This window comes from Otolemur garnettii, unplaced genomic scaffold (assembly GCF_000181295.1).
Source record: "Otolemur garnettii isolate 467f Iridium unplaced genomic scaffold, OtoGar3 scaffold00031, whole genome shotgun sequence".
NCBI lineage: Eukaryota > Metazoa > Chordata > Mammalia > Primates > Galagidae > Otolemur > Otolemur garnettii.
This window is the reverse complement of record NW_003852426.1, coordinates 17119126-17138735: the sequence shown is the minus strand read 5'-3', so window position 1 is coordinate 17138735 and position 19610 is coordinate 17119126. Positions and strand designations below refer to the sequence as shown.

At 41.6% G+C, this 19610-nt stretch overlaps 1 protein-coding gene across 1 annotated transcript in view; it reads right to left on the bottom strand.

Moving 5' to 3' along the window:
- Positions 1-3078: 3078 nt before the first annotated feature.
- Positions 3079-19610, bottom strand: part of MEP1A (meprin A subunit alpha) — a 31747-nt gene continuing 15215 nt past the window's right edge. Inside the window, exons 7-13 of the mRNA XM_023512838.1 lie at positions 17010-17185; positions 12274-12495; positions 11393-11542; positions 7798-8013; positions 4576-5049; positions 3870-4043; positions 3079-3378 (exon numbers count right to left, since the gene is read on the bottom strand). Coding sequence (XP_023368606.1) covers positions 3086-3378; positions 3870-4043; positions 4576-5049; positions 7798-8013; positions 11393-11542; positions 12274-12495; positions 17010-17185 — 1705 coding nt within the window. The 3' untranslated portion in view covers positions 3079-3085. The remainder of the gene's footprint in view (positions 3379-3869; positions 4044-4575; positions 5050-7797; positions 8014-11392; positions 11543-12273; positions 12496-17009; positions 17186-19610) is intronic.

Sequence of the window (19610 nt, the reverse complement as noted above, 5' to 3'; positions counted from 1 at the left end):
TGCCCTCATCATTCTCATTTCATGGTAAGGTTAAATAACTTGTTCAAGGTCATATACTGTTAGCAAATGTTTCATGCTTGAAGTTTAATCCTGACAGGTATGGCTTCAGATTTAGACCTCTTGGCCACCAAGGATTCAGGAGGAAAGTTTGGGACACATTACATGTTGCCCGACACTGGCTGAGTCTGTCAGCTATGAAGGAATTCCCAGAGAGAGTCTGACTTAGTGTGTTGGTTGTAGCATGAAAACATCTAACCAACATTAATAAAAATATCACTGGAAGGCCAGTACATGGCCACCATCTCACAAGGTTGCCTTGAGGGTCACATGAGATAATGAGATCATTGCACTTATCAATGTATGTGTATTTGGCACACAGTAGGCACATAATAGCTGTACTTTATATTTTATTGTTATTTGATATAAATGTCAATTAATCTCAGAACTAAGGTATTAATTCTATTATAACAACTCCAGTGCTTATTTCAAACATTCCTATTAGAACGTCTACTCAGCAGAATTCTACAGAGCACAGTGAAATGCTCAGAAGCCAACATCCCCTTTTTGTAATTCTGAACAGTTTTTTTCAAACCCTCATCGTCTCCAGCCTGGGGATGAGTAATAGCAAGTTTGTTCCATGTTTTTTCCTGACTAAGTCCCCTCCAAATACAGCTTATTGTATTTCCTAGAAAGGCTCATTCCACAAACTTCAGGCTTCAGGTTTGAAATGAGGATGAAATGAGCAGGGCAAGTATTGAAATCTGGCACCTGTCCAGCAAAGAGGTGCAAACCCAGGGCTTGGGAGCCCCCAAACAAGGTGGGCCTTCTCCAATAAAAGGACCCGGAGGGCTCCCTGCAGAAGTGACTGATGCTGGGCCCGGGGCTGGGAAAATAGAAGATGAGTCTGGAGTCTGGAGCATCTTGTGTTGCCAGAAATGAAAATTGTGTTCATAAAAGTACAGTGCATGTTGAAAGAGCCCAGGAGCCTGCCTGGAAGAGCTCCTGAAGGCCAAAGCTGGGACAGCAGGGGCAGCAGAATAAATCAGGAATGATTGCAAGGTCGCTCACAGAATGAAATAAATGTCTGTGATTCCTCAGTGACACCAATAAACTAATTAAAACATGAATAAATCAGTGGGGAGAAGGGGCTGTTATTCTTCATAGAAGAATTCAACTTCATGAATATGGAGAGAGCAGAAGAAACAGGAAATCACCATTAAGAGATCCCAGTGGTGATTGTTGCAAGCAGGACCCACCAATGGACACTGGAGTTAGCGGGTGAGGATTTCAGGAAAAGCAGATTGCCTCCATGATCTAGGAATATGTCTCCATGATATGTATCAATTACAGAGGGAGGGATGGTAACTCTGCAGGAGAGAGGCCTGGGTGACCCCCTCTTGGCCAGATAACAAGGCCGGCGTCACCAGCAGTGACACACACCAGCGTCTGAGGTCCACTCACAGGATGCCCTGAGGAAGGCACCAATCTCTCCACGAATGCACGACCTCAATCTAATCATGAGAAGACAAGACAGAACCAGATGGACCAAAAAATTATAAGAACAAAAGCTTGATCCATAATCTTTAGAAGTGTCAAATTAATAAAAGACAAGACTGAGGAATCTTCCCAGACTAGAGGAGGCTAGAAGACATAAAACAGAATATCATGTGGCATCCCAAATTGGATCCTGGAACAGGAAAAGACATTAGTGGAAAAACAGGAAATACAGGGCGGTGCCTGTGGCTCAGAGGAGTAGGGCGCCAGCCCCATATACCAGAGGTGGTGGGTTCAAACCCAGCCCCGGCCAAAATCTGCAACCCCCCCCCTCAAAACAGGAACTATGAGTAAGGCCTGTTGTTTAGTTAATAACATTGGACCGGTGTGCACTCCTTGGCTTTGCTGGTTGTACTGTGTTCTGTGTAAGACGTTAACATTGGGGAATTAACTTTGGGAAAGGTGGGAGAAGGGAGCTCTCTGCAGTATTTTTGCACTGTATCCCTAAGTCCAAAAGTTTGAAAAATAAGAAACAAAGTAATCATTGAAAAGAGCTCAGAAGAAATGTGGATGTTGGAGGCAGGCAGAGTGGCAGAATGGTTCCCACAGCCGCAACTGTTCAAATGCAGCCGGTGCCTCTGCTGTCATGTTTTTGGTTTTTATGGAAGCAAACATATAAAAAGGTCTATGAAGTACAGCAAAGTGTGCAGCTAGACAAACCTGGGGGCAAGTCCCACATCCGGCATTTTCCATGCATTTAATTTTAGGGAAATGACTTAAACTTTCTCAGCTTCAACTTCTTGATACGCTAAATGGGGCTGGTAAGAGCCCTGTGTCACAGGTGGCACTGAGAAGTAATTTAGATCAATCAGCATGTGAGATGCTGGGGAGACAGCACAGGACGCAAAGCAAGGAGTCAAAAAATATCAGATGTTCTTATCACGATCATTGAAAACGTACGTAGCTATATGGAAGCCGTGCCTGTGGCTCAGCTGGTAGGGCACTGGCCCCATATACCAAGGGTGATGGGTTCAAACCCAGACCCGGCAGAAAACTACAAAATAAATAAATCATAAAAATAAAAATAAAAAATTCTAATTAAAAAAAATGAGACTCTGTCTCTAAAAAAAAAAAAAAGAGAGAGAAGACATAACTATAACCATAGTACCATAGAACTGACAGACTTTACAACTAATAATAATAATTGATAACTCATAATAACATCTGCAACCAGTGATGACTTTGGCTTGGTGATGAGTCCCACTGTGGCAGGTCACACAGAGTAGAAAGTCCCTAGGCTAAAAGTCCTGGGTCTTTTGTGAGGATTGTGATGAGAGAGAATTTCCAACAATGTCCTAGATGTTGGTGACCATGACCCAGAGGTAGAAAAGGGATAAAGGCTGACAGATGAGAGACTGGGGTCTCTTCTGTGTTGGTAGCATAAGCCCAAGGATCGAGGGCACACCTCTGTAGAGTCAAGGCAAACCGCATGACATCATCTTCACCCTATCCCCTGAACACTGCCCTGCACGGGGTGAGCACACACCCTCCTCCAGGCCTCGGCCCCACCACCTACCCCTGACCACAGAGCCTACCTGCAGCTCGCCATCCCCTTCACGTTCACACAGATGCCGTCATTTTGGCAAGGGTTTGGGTCACAGGGGTCTCTGAAGTACTGTGGCCAGTTGTGGTCCTCCAGGGGGCCTGTGTTCTCCACTGACCGCTTCTGCCTGCTGGGGTGGTCCTGGGGTTGGGCTTCCATTGACACAGCCTGCTCTGAACCTGCTTCAGAGGCCTGCTGCTCCTGGCCTTGGAGAACAAGGCCTTCGTGGCTCCGTCTTTTGCTTTCGGTGGGAACTTCAGTTTGGTTCAGGTGGGTGATATCTTCAGGAAATGAACAAAAGATCATGAGGAAGACCCAGAGTGAATAACCATCTACAACTAACTTCTACTGCTGGAGGAATTTCTCTGGGCCGCCTCTATCCCTCAGAGACGTCACCCTTAGTGACATGGAAAAACAGCTTTGCATCCCACTGAGTCTCATAATCGCAGCTAGGTTTCTGTTAAAGTAGCCTCGTCATATTTTCATATATTGACCTTGCGAAAAGAAGCATAATGTTAACACGAATAGGCTGATCAAAATGAGACCAAAATGAGCAAACTGTTAACAAGTACAGCTTCTCCCAAGGACAGTTGAAGATAAGAATCCTTCACAAATGGAATAAAACGTGGTTCTGCTACAATACATTTATGTTTTTTGTTTTTTTTTTACCTGGTTCTAAAAAAAGATCCCCACCCTCCATTGGCTTTAAAATCATGGTCAAATCCGAGAGTACTCAGAGCCCAGGATTATTCAGAAAGACCAACAAAGGTACCTTGAAAATCTACAAAAATGATGAGGTCATCATTTTTAAGGAAGCTTCTCTTTTTCAGCATTTCGTGGGAGATAAAATAATCCCATCCCCAGTCGAGGCTTCTAAAACAGTCACAGTCGTTATAATAGGATCCCACTCTGGACGGCCTGTCCCAGACGACAGAATCATTGATTGCTGCAAAGTACAGATAACATAAAATCACATTTCTTCTTCAGGCTTCGCTTTCCAATTTTATTAATATTATTAATTAATAATAACTATTAATTATTTTTTCTTTTGGAAATAGTTTGCTCATTCATTTACTGATGTAAGATTATTTCATGGACACACTGACATGCAATAATATTTTGGAAGTACGTTAACTCGCCACAGAGATTAGCAAGTTCTGAGTATTTGATAAATGACTAGCGGCATCTGTCTTCTCAACTAGATGAGCTCAGTGAGGCAGGAACCACCTGATGTGCTTGTATTCTAAGTACCACACAGAGTCTGGCCTTGGGTGAGCCCTCAGCAGATGCTTGATGGCTGAGCGTAGGAACAGAAGGAGGATGAGATGGCCGTGGACATTGTATGTTGGTGCTCCAACGTGGCTTTCTTACCAATATGTCCAAGGAGAAAATGTTAAAGGAAGCTATTCGTTCTTACACTGCTAAGACCCTTCCAGATGGGTAGGGAGGGTGTTCTTATTTATGCTCAAACTACCCACCTGGAGATGTATGAGATGTTGAGGTGGTGAACACCATGCTCGAGGACATCCGATTTCTGACATCGGTCTCCTGGTCGAGTATGGTTATTACTGCCTGCCTGTTTTCCGCTGGCCACTCCAGGAGAGCATCATTCTCCCCGCTGCACAAGTGAAAAGCAAGTCTCAGGTAGCCGGATCTGCTGGAGGTTGTTCTGCCATTGGGGTAGAGCGTCAGGCCAAAACCATATCCCTCGGAATTGTAGAACCGAGGGCTCTGCAGCTTTTCCCCGGGGCTCGTGTTCCCAAGGACCTGAGAGAAATTCCGTATTGTCCAAACCCCGGTGGGGCAGGGGGTTTCTGTCAGAGTGATGTCATCCAGGTAAATCCCCCCATTGGAGTTCTGAGGGTCACCCCTTGTGCCCTGGAAAAGGTAGCGAAACTTCATTTCCTCTTTTAGTGTCACATGGGCAATTTTCCAATCCTGGTCAGCATCTCCTGAGGACAGGGGATAAGGCTGGTGACGAGTGCGTTCAATGCTTCACGGCTACTTACTGTGGGTCTGGCATTGTATCAGAAGCTTTTGCAAATTACCTCATTCAGTTCTCACGACGACTCCATAAAGCACTCACTGTTATAAACTGGTTAAGTCCCTGTATATGTCTAGCAAGGGTAAAGAGCTTTTTCTAAAGAAAACTGCAATTTATTTTAAAATTCATATTTAAACCATAATAACGCCCCCCACACACACACTGTCAGGTAATTCCACGGGTTCTGGATTTCCTCCTGAGCTTTCTGGCTCAACTGAACCCTGCTCACCATTGCTAGCGCTGAATGCCCAAGCACAAACATTAGGCTGAACCATGAGACACAGCAGAATTCCACATGCTCCAGCCTATGCCCTGTTCCCAGCAGAGCTGTATGGAAGGCTGGAGAGTAGCTGATCACTCAGGATACCCTGGATCTTCCCTACTCGAGACTGACTCCTTCCCTAACATCTTGGTTTTTCTCTCTTCTTCATATATATATTATCTGAAACCCCACCAAGTAGGAGATTCAAATCCTCCAAGATATTATCTAGATATCCACATTCTAGTGAGAATTAGGTCTACTTGCTTTTTTCCTGAGACTGAGCTGAAAGTGGGACTTTTGAATAAAGAGCTATGGTAAGTGGGTAAGAAGCCAGGTGCTTGGGGATACTGTCGCAGGAGAAACGGCAAGGACACTGCAGCTCAGAATTCCCCCAAGACATGTCCCCACTTTGATATTTTGCCCAGGATGTGCCCTAGCCATTGAGCTTAAAGAGCAAAAGAAATTGCTACATCTTAGGTGGGGAATCATGTTGGCTAAAATGTGTTCATATTTGTGATCCCCGACCTCACTAAAAACTAAGTATGTGCATGTGTGTGTACATACACATGTTTGTATGCAAGCATTTTTGGTGTAAGTTTGTATATAAGCATTACGCATTATATGTTTTACAGATATTCATGTATATAGAGACACATTTTGTATGTAAGCATCTCAGTTCTAAAATACATTTTATCAAAGCTAAAAGGCATTTGAAGTAGTTACAATTATCTTAAGTTGAATATCACATAACACTAAATAATACTCGATTAACCTCTTAGAAAAGTTTCATTTATGAGCCAGTATCAGAATGTAACACTTTAAAAATCCATTTGAATAGTGTTTTCAGGGAACTATAGAAGACATACTTTGAATTCAATGGGACACAAAGCACAACAGTTTAAAAAACTGAATCAGTCTGGCTCAGCGCCTATAGCTCAGCAGCTAGGGCGCCAGCCACAAGCCATTGGCTGGTAGGTTCAAATCCAGCCTGGGCCTGCCAAACAACAATGGCAAGTACAAAAAATAGCCAGGCATTGTGGTGGGCGCCTGTAGTCCCAGCTACTTGAGAGGCTGAAGCAAGAGAATCGCTTAAGCCCAGGAATTGGAAGTTACTGTGAGCTGTGATGCCACAGCACTCTACCGAGGGCAACATAGTGAGACTCTGTCTCAAAAAAACCCAACAAAACTGGATCAATCACGGAATGTTTGCTCGGGTGATTTTATGCATATGAGGATAAAATTTTAAGCTTCAGATGAAAGTGACTAAGAACAGTTCCCATCAATATTGTTGAAACACTAACTTATTTTCTTATTAAATATTTACAATTCTTGGTAAGAAAAGAAATTCTCAACTTTTAAAGTTCATCTAGCTGTCGTTTCCCATCAAACCCGCTATGATAAATTTCAGCCAGAAAAGTGATCCACTCTCAACCAGTACTTGTGGAGTTCCCAGGGACCCCACAGAATGGCCTAGATAGAGGTGATTCAGACACCTCTTCTTATGCGTGGCTTCTAAGAAAGCTTCTCCCCTTCAAGAACAGCAATTTCTTCTAGAGATATACAAAAAGTAATTTTTTTCTCTGGACTCGTGTTAATTAAAAAATTCTTTGTTGAGTGGGCAAGTAGGAAAGCTTGTCCCTCTTTTCCTAGGTATGAACGTACCACCACAACGAAAGAATGTAAATACTTAACTTTATAACCCTGAATCTTGACTTGCGGCCAGATTACCTTCAACATTGGACTGCCCACCTTAGCATGTTAAGGTATTCATGCTGACCTTCTTATAAACATATACAGAGTAACACTTAGCAACATGTACATGATTATAGTGAGGTTAACACGTCCAAATCACTTGTTTCCCACCAACTTCATAAGCAGACTTCTTCAGCATATTGAATAATGGCATCATTTAGTTTTCTGAAACAGGTGCAGAAACACCTATGGTCAACAGTGTAACTACTTTCTCTTCAGCAGCACTGATTACCACATCCTTTCTACATTCTGATCTCCTGATCTCCCCTGAATCATCTGTTTTCTCAGTCCTGGCCCCTGTGTTCTCTGTAGTGCATGTTAAAACTGGATTTGTATGTCCCAACTGGCCTCTTACAAAAGTTATTTCAGCCTCACCAAGATCCCCAATGCTGCTTCTTTAATTCTGGGTGGTTAAACATTCATAGGGTAATATGACATGCCAGACATTATGCTGGGCTCTTAGAGAAGGAGAAAGGAGGGAGGAGAAGAAAGAGAGGAGGAGGAAGAGGGAGGGAAAGGGGAGAGGACGGAGGAAGGGGCAAGGGAGAAAAGGGAAGAGGAGAAAGAGGAGAAAATGGAGAAAGGAAGGAGCACAGACCCACTTTTCAGGCAACTGGTCCTGCTGTGAATGCCTCCAAGTACCTTGCAAGGTCTCCACCTTGACCAGCTTGCGCACGTTGCCCGTGCTGTCGTCCCTCCTGACCCAGATGGTGAGTCTGTCCGACCGGCTTCCTGTCATTTTGTAGAAAAACTGCAGGCACTGCTGCTTCCTCTTGGGGTAGAGAATCCGAGACTCCAGGAGGGCCGCCTCTTCCTTGGCCCCTGAGCTGGTGTCAAATCGCATGAAGTAGCCAGCACCTAGGGAAAGAACACCCCAAAAATCCAGGTCCGGCCTCCCACAGCCCAGGCAGAGTGAAATAGTGAACACCAGCTACTTCCCAGGCGACGCAAGCTAGAACTCTTCTGGGGAAAGCACAAAGGCTGACTGCCAGCAGATATTCTGCATCTCAGTGGACCTAGTCACTGGCTAAGGCTGTCTCTCTACTATCTTTTTCTTAATCTTAATTTTTTTATTAAATCATAACTATGTGCATTTATGGGGTACAATGTGCTGATTTTATATATAATTTAGAATGCTTACCCCAAGCTGGTTAACATAGCCTTCACCTCCCTTAATTGTTGGGTTATTTACAAAACTGTCTCTTTAGATATTTACAAAATTGTCTCTTGTGATTGCATTTGTTCCCAAATTTGTGAAATATGTACCTTAAAGAAATACAGCTTTCAAGCAAAGATTGATGAAATTTGATGTCTGTGAGACAAATTCTATTTTCCTCACTGACTTTATGGTTTAAATGAGAGATTCATTTCAAAGAAGAGCTGGTTTCTTCATTATATGAGAAACTGGAGGATCCAAAGCTTTTGGATTTGTACTTTAAATATTCATTACAATAAGACCTCAATTTCTCCTGTTGCTAGCCTAATAGATATGTTAACAGTGAAAAAAGAATTGTCTTTTTTTTTTTTTTTTTTTTTTTGCAGTTTTTGGCCAGGGCTGGGCTTGAACCCACCACCTCTGGCATATGGGATCAGCGCCCTACTCCTTTGAGCCACAGGTGCTGCCCAAGAATTGTCTTTATTATAAGAAGGAGCATTCAAGACCTCTTAGGGACTGAGGATTTTTTCTAAATGTAAAGGAAAGCTTTGGGAGAACACTGAAAAAGAGGGTGAAAAGTGTTTACATTTGGACCAGAGGTTTGCTTAACTCACCTGTCTCAAAACTCTTTCCCCTAAAAATGGGCAAGCAACTAAACAAATACTGGGTGTGTCATTTGGAAAACTGCACTTTTCAAAGTCGAGCACAAAGAAAAATGCTTGCATATAAAGAAACCTTTCAAACCGTACCCCAGCACTCAACCACTTATTAAAACGCTCTAATCAAAACATTTCACAAGGTAAAAATAAAGTGAATGTACGTTACAGTGCTGAGTACTCTGTAATACTCCCTGGTACCCTGCGGTACTCCCTGGTACTCTGCAGTACTCCCTAGTACTCTCTGTTTCTTCCTGCTTCACGCATGAGGCACTTGGCTTCCATAATGGTAGTAAGTACTGATGGTTTAGATAAGCTTTCCACAAGTTTAAAGGTATCCTAATGGCTTTAATATTACATCAGGGAAAATTTTATTTCCCTGTATGTTTTTTCCAATATTTGAACTAACTGACATGTGACCTCTGCATTATAAATTACTGAATCGTGGGTTAAAAAAAAAAAACAAAAAACCAGAGAGTGTGCAAGGCTAAAGAAAGTCCCTAAGACTTCCTTGTTCCTTGTTTAGGAATTCCTATCCAGGTGTACCAGGAAGGGTGAAGTGAAAATCAAGTAACTTATGCCTAGAACACAGGAAGCCTGAATTCTTGCTCCAAGTCTGAAACAAGGTGTTCATTCATTTCTCTGGGTATCAGACGGAAGGTGTGCTCTGTCCTAAGAGATCCTTCAAGATATTTGAGTCTGTGCTTCCACTTGAACAATGCAAACAAGAGCTTCCTATTGGAGGACAGAGTTTCGTTAAATGCCTCCTGTGAAAGTGGTATAATGGCTAGTACAGTTAACCTATGGAGCTTTTCCAGATATATCTTCCAGGGCGTGGTCCTTTCCTTCCTTACAAGGTGCTAGAATATTCTTCTGGCAGGTTCTTTTCACATGAAGATCACCATTCTACCTAGCTAGAAATTGTACCTTAGCCTAGCAACAAGCCCACAGGAGAGGTTGGATTAGAGGCTGTAATTGAAATTTAGAGACAACTTCAGTCTTGGGTCAACCTTTGGACCCTTGGGATGATACCAGATGTTGATAATCTGATATGTGAGAGAGACTTGTACCCTCTGCCAAGGACACAGATAAGAGCGGCAGTGGCTTATGACAGCTGGCATTCCCCCTGGTGTCCTGGCATCTGGGTGACAGCCTGGGTCCCTTCTGGGGAGGGAATCTAACCAATTCTTCAAGGACTAAGGGATTTCACGACAGTACAGTGATTAAAAAGCTACTATCATCTGTAACCCCACCTGCTTCCCAGTAGGGTTGAGATGATGATTTTTTCATCTTTCCATGGAAAAGATGGAAAAAATGGGTAGAGAAGCCGCTGGTCAGTGTGTGGGTGCTGTGTATGCCCTGCCTTCTTCTATCCTCACTATAAAGTAAGTAACAATACCTTGATGTTCAGAGAGGCTCACAAAAGCCAAGAGAAAAGAAAAGAAGAAAGGGCATGCATACAGTAACGACGTCCTGTGGTCACAATTCAAATGGTAAGTGTTAGGGCCATATTTCAAACCAGGACTGTCTGACTCTATGGTTTTTCACCACACAAGACATATATAAAAACTATCTGAAGCTATGTTATCCGAGATGGTGGCGACCAGACCAAGGTGGCTATCGAGTGCCTACACGTGGCCAGTCCAGTCTGAGACTGCTGCAGGGACAAGATATGATCTCAGATACTTCATAGAGAAGCATCTCATAATAATTTTGATAATCTTCATATGTTGAAATGCTGATATTTTTGATATATTAGGCTAAATAAAAGATATTATTAAAGGTAATTTCACCTGTTTCCTTTCATTTTTTTCTGTGCTATTAGAAAAACTGACATTAAGATGTGGCTCACATTATGTTTCTTTCTTTTTTTTTTTTTTTTGAGACAGAGCCTCAAGCCATCACCCTGGGTAGAGTGCTGTGGCATCACAGCTCACAGCAACCTCCAACTCCTGGGCTCAAGCGAGTCTCCTACCTCCGCCTCCCAAGTAGCTGGGACCACAGGCGCCCACCACACCACCTGGCTATTTTTTTGTTGCTTTGTGGGCCTGGGCTGGATTCGAACCCACCACCTTAGGTGTATGTGGCTGGCACCTTAGCCACTTGAGCCACAGGCACCGAGCCTCACATTATGTTTCTACACAGATTAGAGGTTACTGCTTCAGAGACATTACCCTTATTGCAAAGTTCTATCTTATCATATGTGCATATCAGTTTTGCTTAAATGCTTCTTTCTTTAGCATGCCCAGATTCTGGGTGCTTCTTATTGAGTTAATAATTAAGGTGTAAGAGATGTTCTTTGTCCTTGTTGAGATGTTTCTGGTTTGATAACTAACATTCTGATTGAGTCATGACACGCTGGCTGGCATCAGCTAATTGAACCTGGTGAACCACCTCACTGTGTTTACCTCCCACCTTCACAGACCTGAGCATCGTCCCAGCAACGTGTGGTCCACTTGTCCAGCCTGAGCACTGTCCTCGTGGACCCAGTCAGCGTCATCTCTGGTGCCCTGAATCATCCCGCAGATGTTTGCCTTCTCAAAAGCACAGTGGTCCAAAAGGGTTTGAGGTGTGGCTGCAAATGACATGATTAAAAATATAAGGCATCTCATTCCAAATAGCTAAAGTCTTAAGCCACTAAGACCATGTTGTTCAAATATAACAGGATCATAAGGCCTTTTCTCAAATGCAAATCCAATGCCATCAGTTAAATTTTCAAACTTGCCAACATAGACACAGTCTTATCAGTCTCACAAAGTCAAATAAAAAGACCTGTAATCGTTCACTGCTATGTAAATGCCAATCATGTACCCTTTTGTGTTGAAAGCATAGTCTTTATAATTATGGGCTTTGTACTTAGAACATTTTCTGCGCACACGTACTGAGCAGAACCAAAGATTGGATAGTAGGACCATCTTAGACAACAGCCCAACCCAGAAGATTAACCAACCAACCTGGATGAAGAATGGTGCAGGATACAGAATATTTCCTAGCCCCTCGCATATCTTAACCTGTATACAATGATGCACCTTTCAAAAGGAACCCAAAGAAGGGAGGCCATAATGGCTCCTCACGTTTGCCCAATAATTTGACTTTACAAACCACAACTGCAGAATTAATTTTTAGAACCATCTTGTGCAGTAGATGTTATAATTTTTTCTGCTCTGGAGATAGACCAACAAAGGTATTCACGTTCCCGTAAATAGACCATTAAAGGAAAGGAAAGGAAAATATAAAGGGGACTTCCCAGGCTGAGGGAATCTTCTGGGGTGACTTCACCTAGTCCTCAGACCCACAGGCACTCACTGCAATTGTACATTCGGTTCAGCCTCTCTAAATCCAGGGCACTGAAATCCAGGCGCTGCCCGATGATGGAGTCGAACTCAGGAATCTTGGCTGTGATGGTTGGGATGCTGTCATTCTTGTTAAATGAGAAAGGTGCGTAGTGCATCAGAGATTCATAATCGTAGGGTGTATTGAGGTCCGTGATGAAGTCATCATCATAGGTGTTAAAGTTGTGCTCATAACCTGTGAGGGAGAGAATCCGTAGGTCCTCTCAGCCACATTCCTTTCCCCATGCTGTCCTCTTAGATACTCAGAGATGCTCCAAGAAAGGAAAATAATTCATCTTTGATTTAAATATATATATGTATATACTTATTTTGTAATCAATAATATATAATTAGTACACATCACTGATTATTAATATTAATTAGTACCATGATGCTAATATATAATGTGTATAAAATTGTAATGACTATAAAACACATTATAAAATGTGAATACATGCCTATTATAAATTACTAAATATATCAATTATATTTAAGTCAAGGATGCATTGTAAATATACTTAGGAAAGTCTATGTGTTTGTATGTATAACCTTTCAGAATAAGAAAACTGAGGCACATATTCCAAGTGGCAGGAAAGAATTTTCAAATTTAGGAAAATGTTCCTGATTGATTACGTTCATGATTCATCTTTCTACTAGCCAAGTATATCAGCTACCAAGTGTGTCCAGAGCTGGACCCAGCCCGTTGTTTGTGGGTTAGGAAAAGAAAATTAAAGGGCGAAAGGGAAAAGTAAGCAGCTCAAAGCATGAGGGGGACATCCCGTTAAGGCTCACTCCTTCTGTTCCAGAAATAGCCTCATGGAGACAAAAATAAAACAGGAAGAAGAAAATTGATTTTTCTATGAAAATAGGAAAGGTAAATATTTTTCTGAGATCAGTGCAAGGGAGATGCATTGCAAGTGTGAAAAGTTGAACAAAGTAACTAATCAGTTGGTCCTGGGGTTGATCAGGAATTTACTATTTCAGAAACAGTAATGGATGGGCTTGCAGATTTTTAATTTCTTTCTTTTGGAGTGATAGGACACTGAAGGAGAATATTCCTAGCTCTTCTAGTCCTAAAACGTCCCATCCTCGTGTTCTTCTCCTTCTCTAGCTCCCCATCCTGTAAATGAAAATGCCCACCATGTTCTCTTTTGTGTTAACTCAATAAAAAGCTCCCAAGATCTGGGCACGCTAAAGAAGACACACATTATTTTGTGAAAATGTCAGTGCCTCACACACAGGTCCCCATAGGACTGAAGAAGTGTGGTGCAACCCAGCGGTGCTCTGGTGCTCCAGGGAGCCTCCAAATGCTTTTGGGAAAGCTAACATGCCAGACCTTGACCAAGACCTTTTTTTTTTTTTTTTTTGAGACAGAGTCTCACTTTATTGCCCTTGGTAGAGTGCTATGGCATCGTAGCTCACAGAAACTTCAAACTCTTGGGCTCAAGTGATCCTCTTGCCTCAGTTTTTTCATTTTTTTTGTAGGGATAGGGTCTTATTCCTACTCAGGCTGGGACCAAGACCTTATTTTAACTATAAAAGCAGAATACTGATCTTTAATTCTTCCAATCACAGGGATTTTATTGTGTATTACTTGGGAGGGATCAAAGCATTTCAAAGATGGGGCAGACCTCAAACAGGAAAGGAGAAACACTTGGTCCCAGGATATTATCTGAGGCGATGGAATTCTAAAGAGTATCAGGATGGTGGTGAGTCTGGGATTTCTTGGTGACTCTCAGTGGCACCTGAAGCAAGGCACTTTCAACTCACTGGATGTATGTCATTTAATTTTCCATAAGACAATTAGGTTAGAATAGATTATTTTCATTTTATTTTATTCTGAGATAACATCTCACATTCTTGCCCCCAGTAGAGTGCTGTGGTTTCATAGTTCACAGCAACCTCAAAACCTTGGGCTCAAGCAATTCCTTGCCTCAGCCTCCCAAGTAGCTGGGACTACAGGCCCCTGTGAAAACATCCAGCTATTTTTAAGGACAGGATTTCCCTCTTGCTCAGGCTGGTCTCGAACTCCTGAGCTCAGGCAATCCACTTGCCTTGGCCTCTTAGAGTGCTAGGATTACAGACATGAGCCACCACGCCCAGCCCAGAATAGATTACTTTTACTCTTTATTATTCAAGGATTCTTATTGGAATTATTTACCAATAAATGTTTTGAGTAATTAAAAAAATTCAACACACTTCTGTAATGCTTACTCTTACTGTCTCCTGGGAGCTGTGCAAGTTGAATAGGGCAATCATAATTGTGCCTTCAGAGAACTAACCTCTGAGAGTCTTAAAAAGAGTAGAATCTAAGGAAAATAATCATGTAAGCAATGAGTCAATCAGCAAACTTTTTCTATAACAAATAGAAAATATTTTTGGCTTGCAAAGCATTTGTTGTCTGTTACAACTACTCAACTCTGCCACTGTCACACAGAAACTGCTATTGATATAAACACTTGGGCACAACTGTGTTCTAATTGAATTTTTACCAAACCAAATGGATATGGTGTGTGTGCTGTGGTATGCCTACCCCTGCTAGACCGCATAAATTAGTTTTTTACTCTAGTGGAAGGGAACAGTGTGGAAAACAAATCTGGCTCAAGCAAGGAAGATGGACTTAGGGAGAGAGCCACAGTGCCAGGACAAGTGTCTTCCAAGGTTAAGCAATAAAATTGATATCAACTAAAATGAGTTGCAATAAAAGTCATAAATAACCCCCACAAAATAATACTGCACGTGTTTATGAATCTGACTGGATCTGATGTCCCTTTTGAGAACAGTTCCCCTGTGATGGCTGGCAATTTAAGATACATGGAATTGTACCTGAAGATAATACAGATAGGAGATGAGCTAATATATGTTGAGCAACTCATCACCAACCCAGAGCTGAGCACCTGCAAATGACCCCAGCAAGTACATTGGCTCACTCTGATAAAGGGGATCTCATTTGGCCTAAAACCAACGTAAAAGTACTCAACCTTGTCTTCTGTAAGAATTGGAAATAGGAATGTCTTTTGCTTTCTCATGAAATTTTCAGCAAAGCCAAGGATATGTACAGGAAGTATCTTCTTACAGGGAGGTAAGAAATTAGGAAGGCCAGCAGGCGAGTACAGACAAAGTCGAATGGTACCATGAGCTCCACAATCAGAGATTGTCCTTTGATCTGTGAGTCACCTCGCCTTGCCCCTCTGCACCACCCAGTTAAGATACAATTACTCCTAGGAGACAACTAGGTTGAGTCTGATCTGTTAGTTCATCTCTGGGTGAATACTTTCCAAAACTTGTCTAGATTATACTAGAAAGCAAAGAATAATAGTAGGGCTTAGCCTCTGGCTCAGCAGGTGGATGGCTCGATGGTGGGAGTATGTGTGTGGGTTCAAACCTGTGACCCTTTAGGCTTTTACAACTCACAGTTTCCCTCCTTCCTGCAGCACTCCATGTTTGTAGAATTTTCAGAAAATGAGGAACAGGGAGGACACAGGTTGAGAAACCCTACAAGTGATTTCAGTGTGGTCAGTCAGCCCTAGACCTACCTCATGGGAAAATCTCTGACTGCCTTATTCCAAAATAACCTGGTTCTGGCAGAAATCTTTTAAGGATTCCTATTTACTTTTGAAGCTTGTTCTCTCAAGGGCCTAAGAGCAAAACTATTATAGATGTACTGCAGTATATGAATCTACACATTAAATTGAGATCTAAGTAAAACAAACACTTAACACTAGGCGATTGTTTGCTTTAGGAAGCCAGGAGTGGTAATAGTTAAGGCATTTTCAATTCGTTAAAATGAATTTTCGATTCATTAAAGTTGCATTAGTCTCTTACTGCCAAAAACAATGTTTCTCCACTCCCTGAAATAATTCCTACTAAAAAATAGTTATCTTCAGAAATTTAGCATTGACTATTTTCCCCCAGCACATTAGGAAATTGTTCAATAAATAATGTTTTAATGTAATGAAAAGCACTCTACTTAGTTGTCTCAAGCAATGAAGAAAATCAGCATTCAAAGAAATCTGACAAAATTAAAAAACATTGAAATTGTTAGAATAACATGTGTCGAATATAAGATAAAACTGTGTTATCTTTTGCGTAGTACAGGTGAGGGCAGAAGAGGAGAAGAGCCTGGAAAGGAGGGAAAAAATACCCACTAACTTTTGATTAACTAGAACCTAGATAATTAGCCAGAATAACACAATTGGGAGTGTTCATTCAGATAAAAAGTATTGATTTTGGTTGTTTTGTTTTGACACAGCTGTCATTGATTTGGCAAAACAACTTTAAAAAATTCTAGAATAGGTCACCTAGGGTCATTGCATGGTCAACTAAACCTCCTGTAGCCTTCTAGAGCCATAGGAGACTCCACATCTAGAAAAATGACTCTAACATCCTGAGAAACCTGATCACTCAGTCAAACAGGAAAGCAGACAGATTTAGATAAAGTTTAAACAAAAACACTGGTACCAAGCAAAGCTTCCAGTTAATTTACAGTTGCCCTCTACACTGAGTTAACCAACGCACATCGTTCCTGAGACCCTTATCTGTGCTGAATTATGGTCAGATCAGCATATCCCACAAAAGAGGCCAACAAATTGTAACCTATTCATAGCCCGTGTTCCTACTAGAGGCCACACACACACAGATGCAGTCTGGTCATTCCAGGACTGATCTGAGCCAGTGATAAAGGTAATAGCTATCTTGACCCAATCACACCTGGAATAATTTCATCCCACCAAATGTTCACATAATCATCCCGGTCAGTCCTTGACTGCTCGTGGTAAAATCCCAAGGCATGCAGGATTTCATGTTCAATGATGGCCTTATAGTCACACCCCGAGCCAATGGAGAGATTCTGTCCCACATGTTGGTCGCCAACCAAAGACCAGCATCTTTAAAGAAAAGAGGGAAAATTTCTTTTAGAGAATTTTTAAGTGACCATAATTCATAGAACATAGGTTAGGAGGAAGTTACGTTAATTTTAAAAAGAGATATCATTAGCATTCTTATATACTGATGGTTCAAAGATGGCAGAATGCTTAAATAAGGAACATTTCTAGAGGGGATATCATGCAGACTCTAACAGCGATGACCCATTCTGAGAGTGGTACACAGTCAGAGGCAAATTAGTTCTAACAATGCATCAAAGAGGTCAAGACTGGCATTCTTTCTCACTGCCACCAACCCATGGGGCACTCCAAAGAAAAACATTATTGCCTTTATGCAAAAATATTGTTGTGTGAATGGGCGCCGTCCTTGATTTAAATTTTCTCTTTTCTACTTTTTAAGCAAATTTCCAAGTTTCCTAGAATGTGCAGGCAAAAATTTTATGATAATAAGCAGAATCTCATTATAACAGCGTGTTAATCAAGTTGTTGTATTCCAAGACAGCCTTTGGACGCAGGCAGAGAGAGAGCTGCCTGCGGCCTGACTGACGTCTGGAGGCTCTGGGCAAGCGAGACCTGTCACTGCCACCAGAAACCAATGGGCTCAGGAACTTCTGGCACATTCCCTACATTCTTCCTGGTAGATTGTCTTGCCCTTTCCTCCCCCTCAATTATATTGTCTTTTCTCATAAACCAGATTTTCCAAATCTATTAGCAAGTCCAAAGTTTTCCATAAAGTTTCTCTTCATTGGCTTTAACTCACAAAATGACGATCAGTATCTTATCCAATGCTGAACAGAAGGAGATGTATTAACAGCTTTAAATGCAACTATGAATTGTAAGCTCCTTGGCAACAATGACATTGTCTTACCTGTCATTGTTCTCCCAAGATTATAGTTAACATTATGCCGTGGGTCATTAGAATAGTTTTAAGATATACAAAAATCAAGGAACTTAAAATCTGAGTGGTAGCAAACAAAGGAAGCCCTCCACCCCCAGCAATACCAGTAAGCTGAGTAAGTTGAAACTTACACTGCTGAATCAGAAAGGACACCGTCGACTGTTTTTTGGTAGTGAAATAATGGACCATAACACAGTCTGTCTCAAAACTTTCATAGTGACCTATGTATACCTTCAAATGCTAATCAGTTTGATTTCTACTCAAGGATGGATATCATTTATTTAGTTTCCAATAACTTTATTAAGGTATAATTTACGTGCCATAAAATTCGCCGATGTTAACTATATAATTCAATGACTTTGAGGAAATTTACCAAGTTGGGCAAACATACTCACGATCAACTTTCCTCTCTAAGCATTTCATTAGCAAATTAGAGTTTATCTGCAAAATATCCACTACCCAGTGGAAGTATTTATTATTTATCTTTTTTTAAATATCCCTCTCCCAATAGAAAGTTGTTAAGTTGCAAAAATACCATAAATCCCACCACAGTGAACTTTTGATCTTGTCTTTCTAAAAGAGCCCCTGTCAGTTTCCAGTTTCAGGGGCCAGTGCCCTGAAGGGTGTGGAGCACGGGGGCCAGTCCTTTCCCCAAACCTTCTTCCTCCCTTTTTGCCCTCCTCTAGCGTAAGTGTATAAGACACAGTTTCTGATTACATAGTCTGCTTTTATAAGGACTGAATCTCAGAGCTGACCCGTGCTTGAATCAGGTACCGGGGACTAAGTTAAAAACTTAAAAGAAAGCATGAAAATTTCACTGGGAAGGAGCAGATTTTCCGAAAGTGATCATGTTGAATTTGTTCTACTTTTAAGAAATTTCTGCTTTGTGATATCAAAGTGGTAGTTGAAGAGAAATAAAAATATTAAGAAAATTAACTTTTTCCCTGAAATTTTCAATGAAAATTTAAAGGCTTTGGTACTTTCTTGAAGGTCAGAGATGGCCAAGGGACAAGATGAAGTAGTCCAAAGAAAGAATCTCTGCACTGAGTGGCCTTTGCAAGGCCTGAGATATACTTTAAATGTTTTACCTTCACAAAATCTAAAGTGTCCAACTCCTATTGGTTATCTCCATATGCCCTATGAGGATTTCAAACAAGAAATCACATGCCCCAAACCACTGTCCTATCCCAAAGCTATTCACCCAGCTACCTTCCCAGCCTCAGCGAGTGAAGTTATCACTCAGCAGTCATCCCAAATCAGAAATTTCAGAGACACCCTTGACCCCTCTTCCATCCTAACACATTCACCAATCTGATGAGGTTAGGCTCTCATAAGTCTACCTTTCCACATATTTCTGGAATCTACTCCCTGTTCTTTATTTCAACTGCCTCTTCCTCAGTACAGGTCCCTTTTATTCCTCCCCTGGAGGATTGGAGCATCCTTTAATTGGTCTCTTGCCCTATTTCAATTTTTATCTGCTGTTGATCAAATAATCTTTCTACAATGGAAACTGAGTACATAATGAATCTC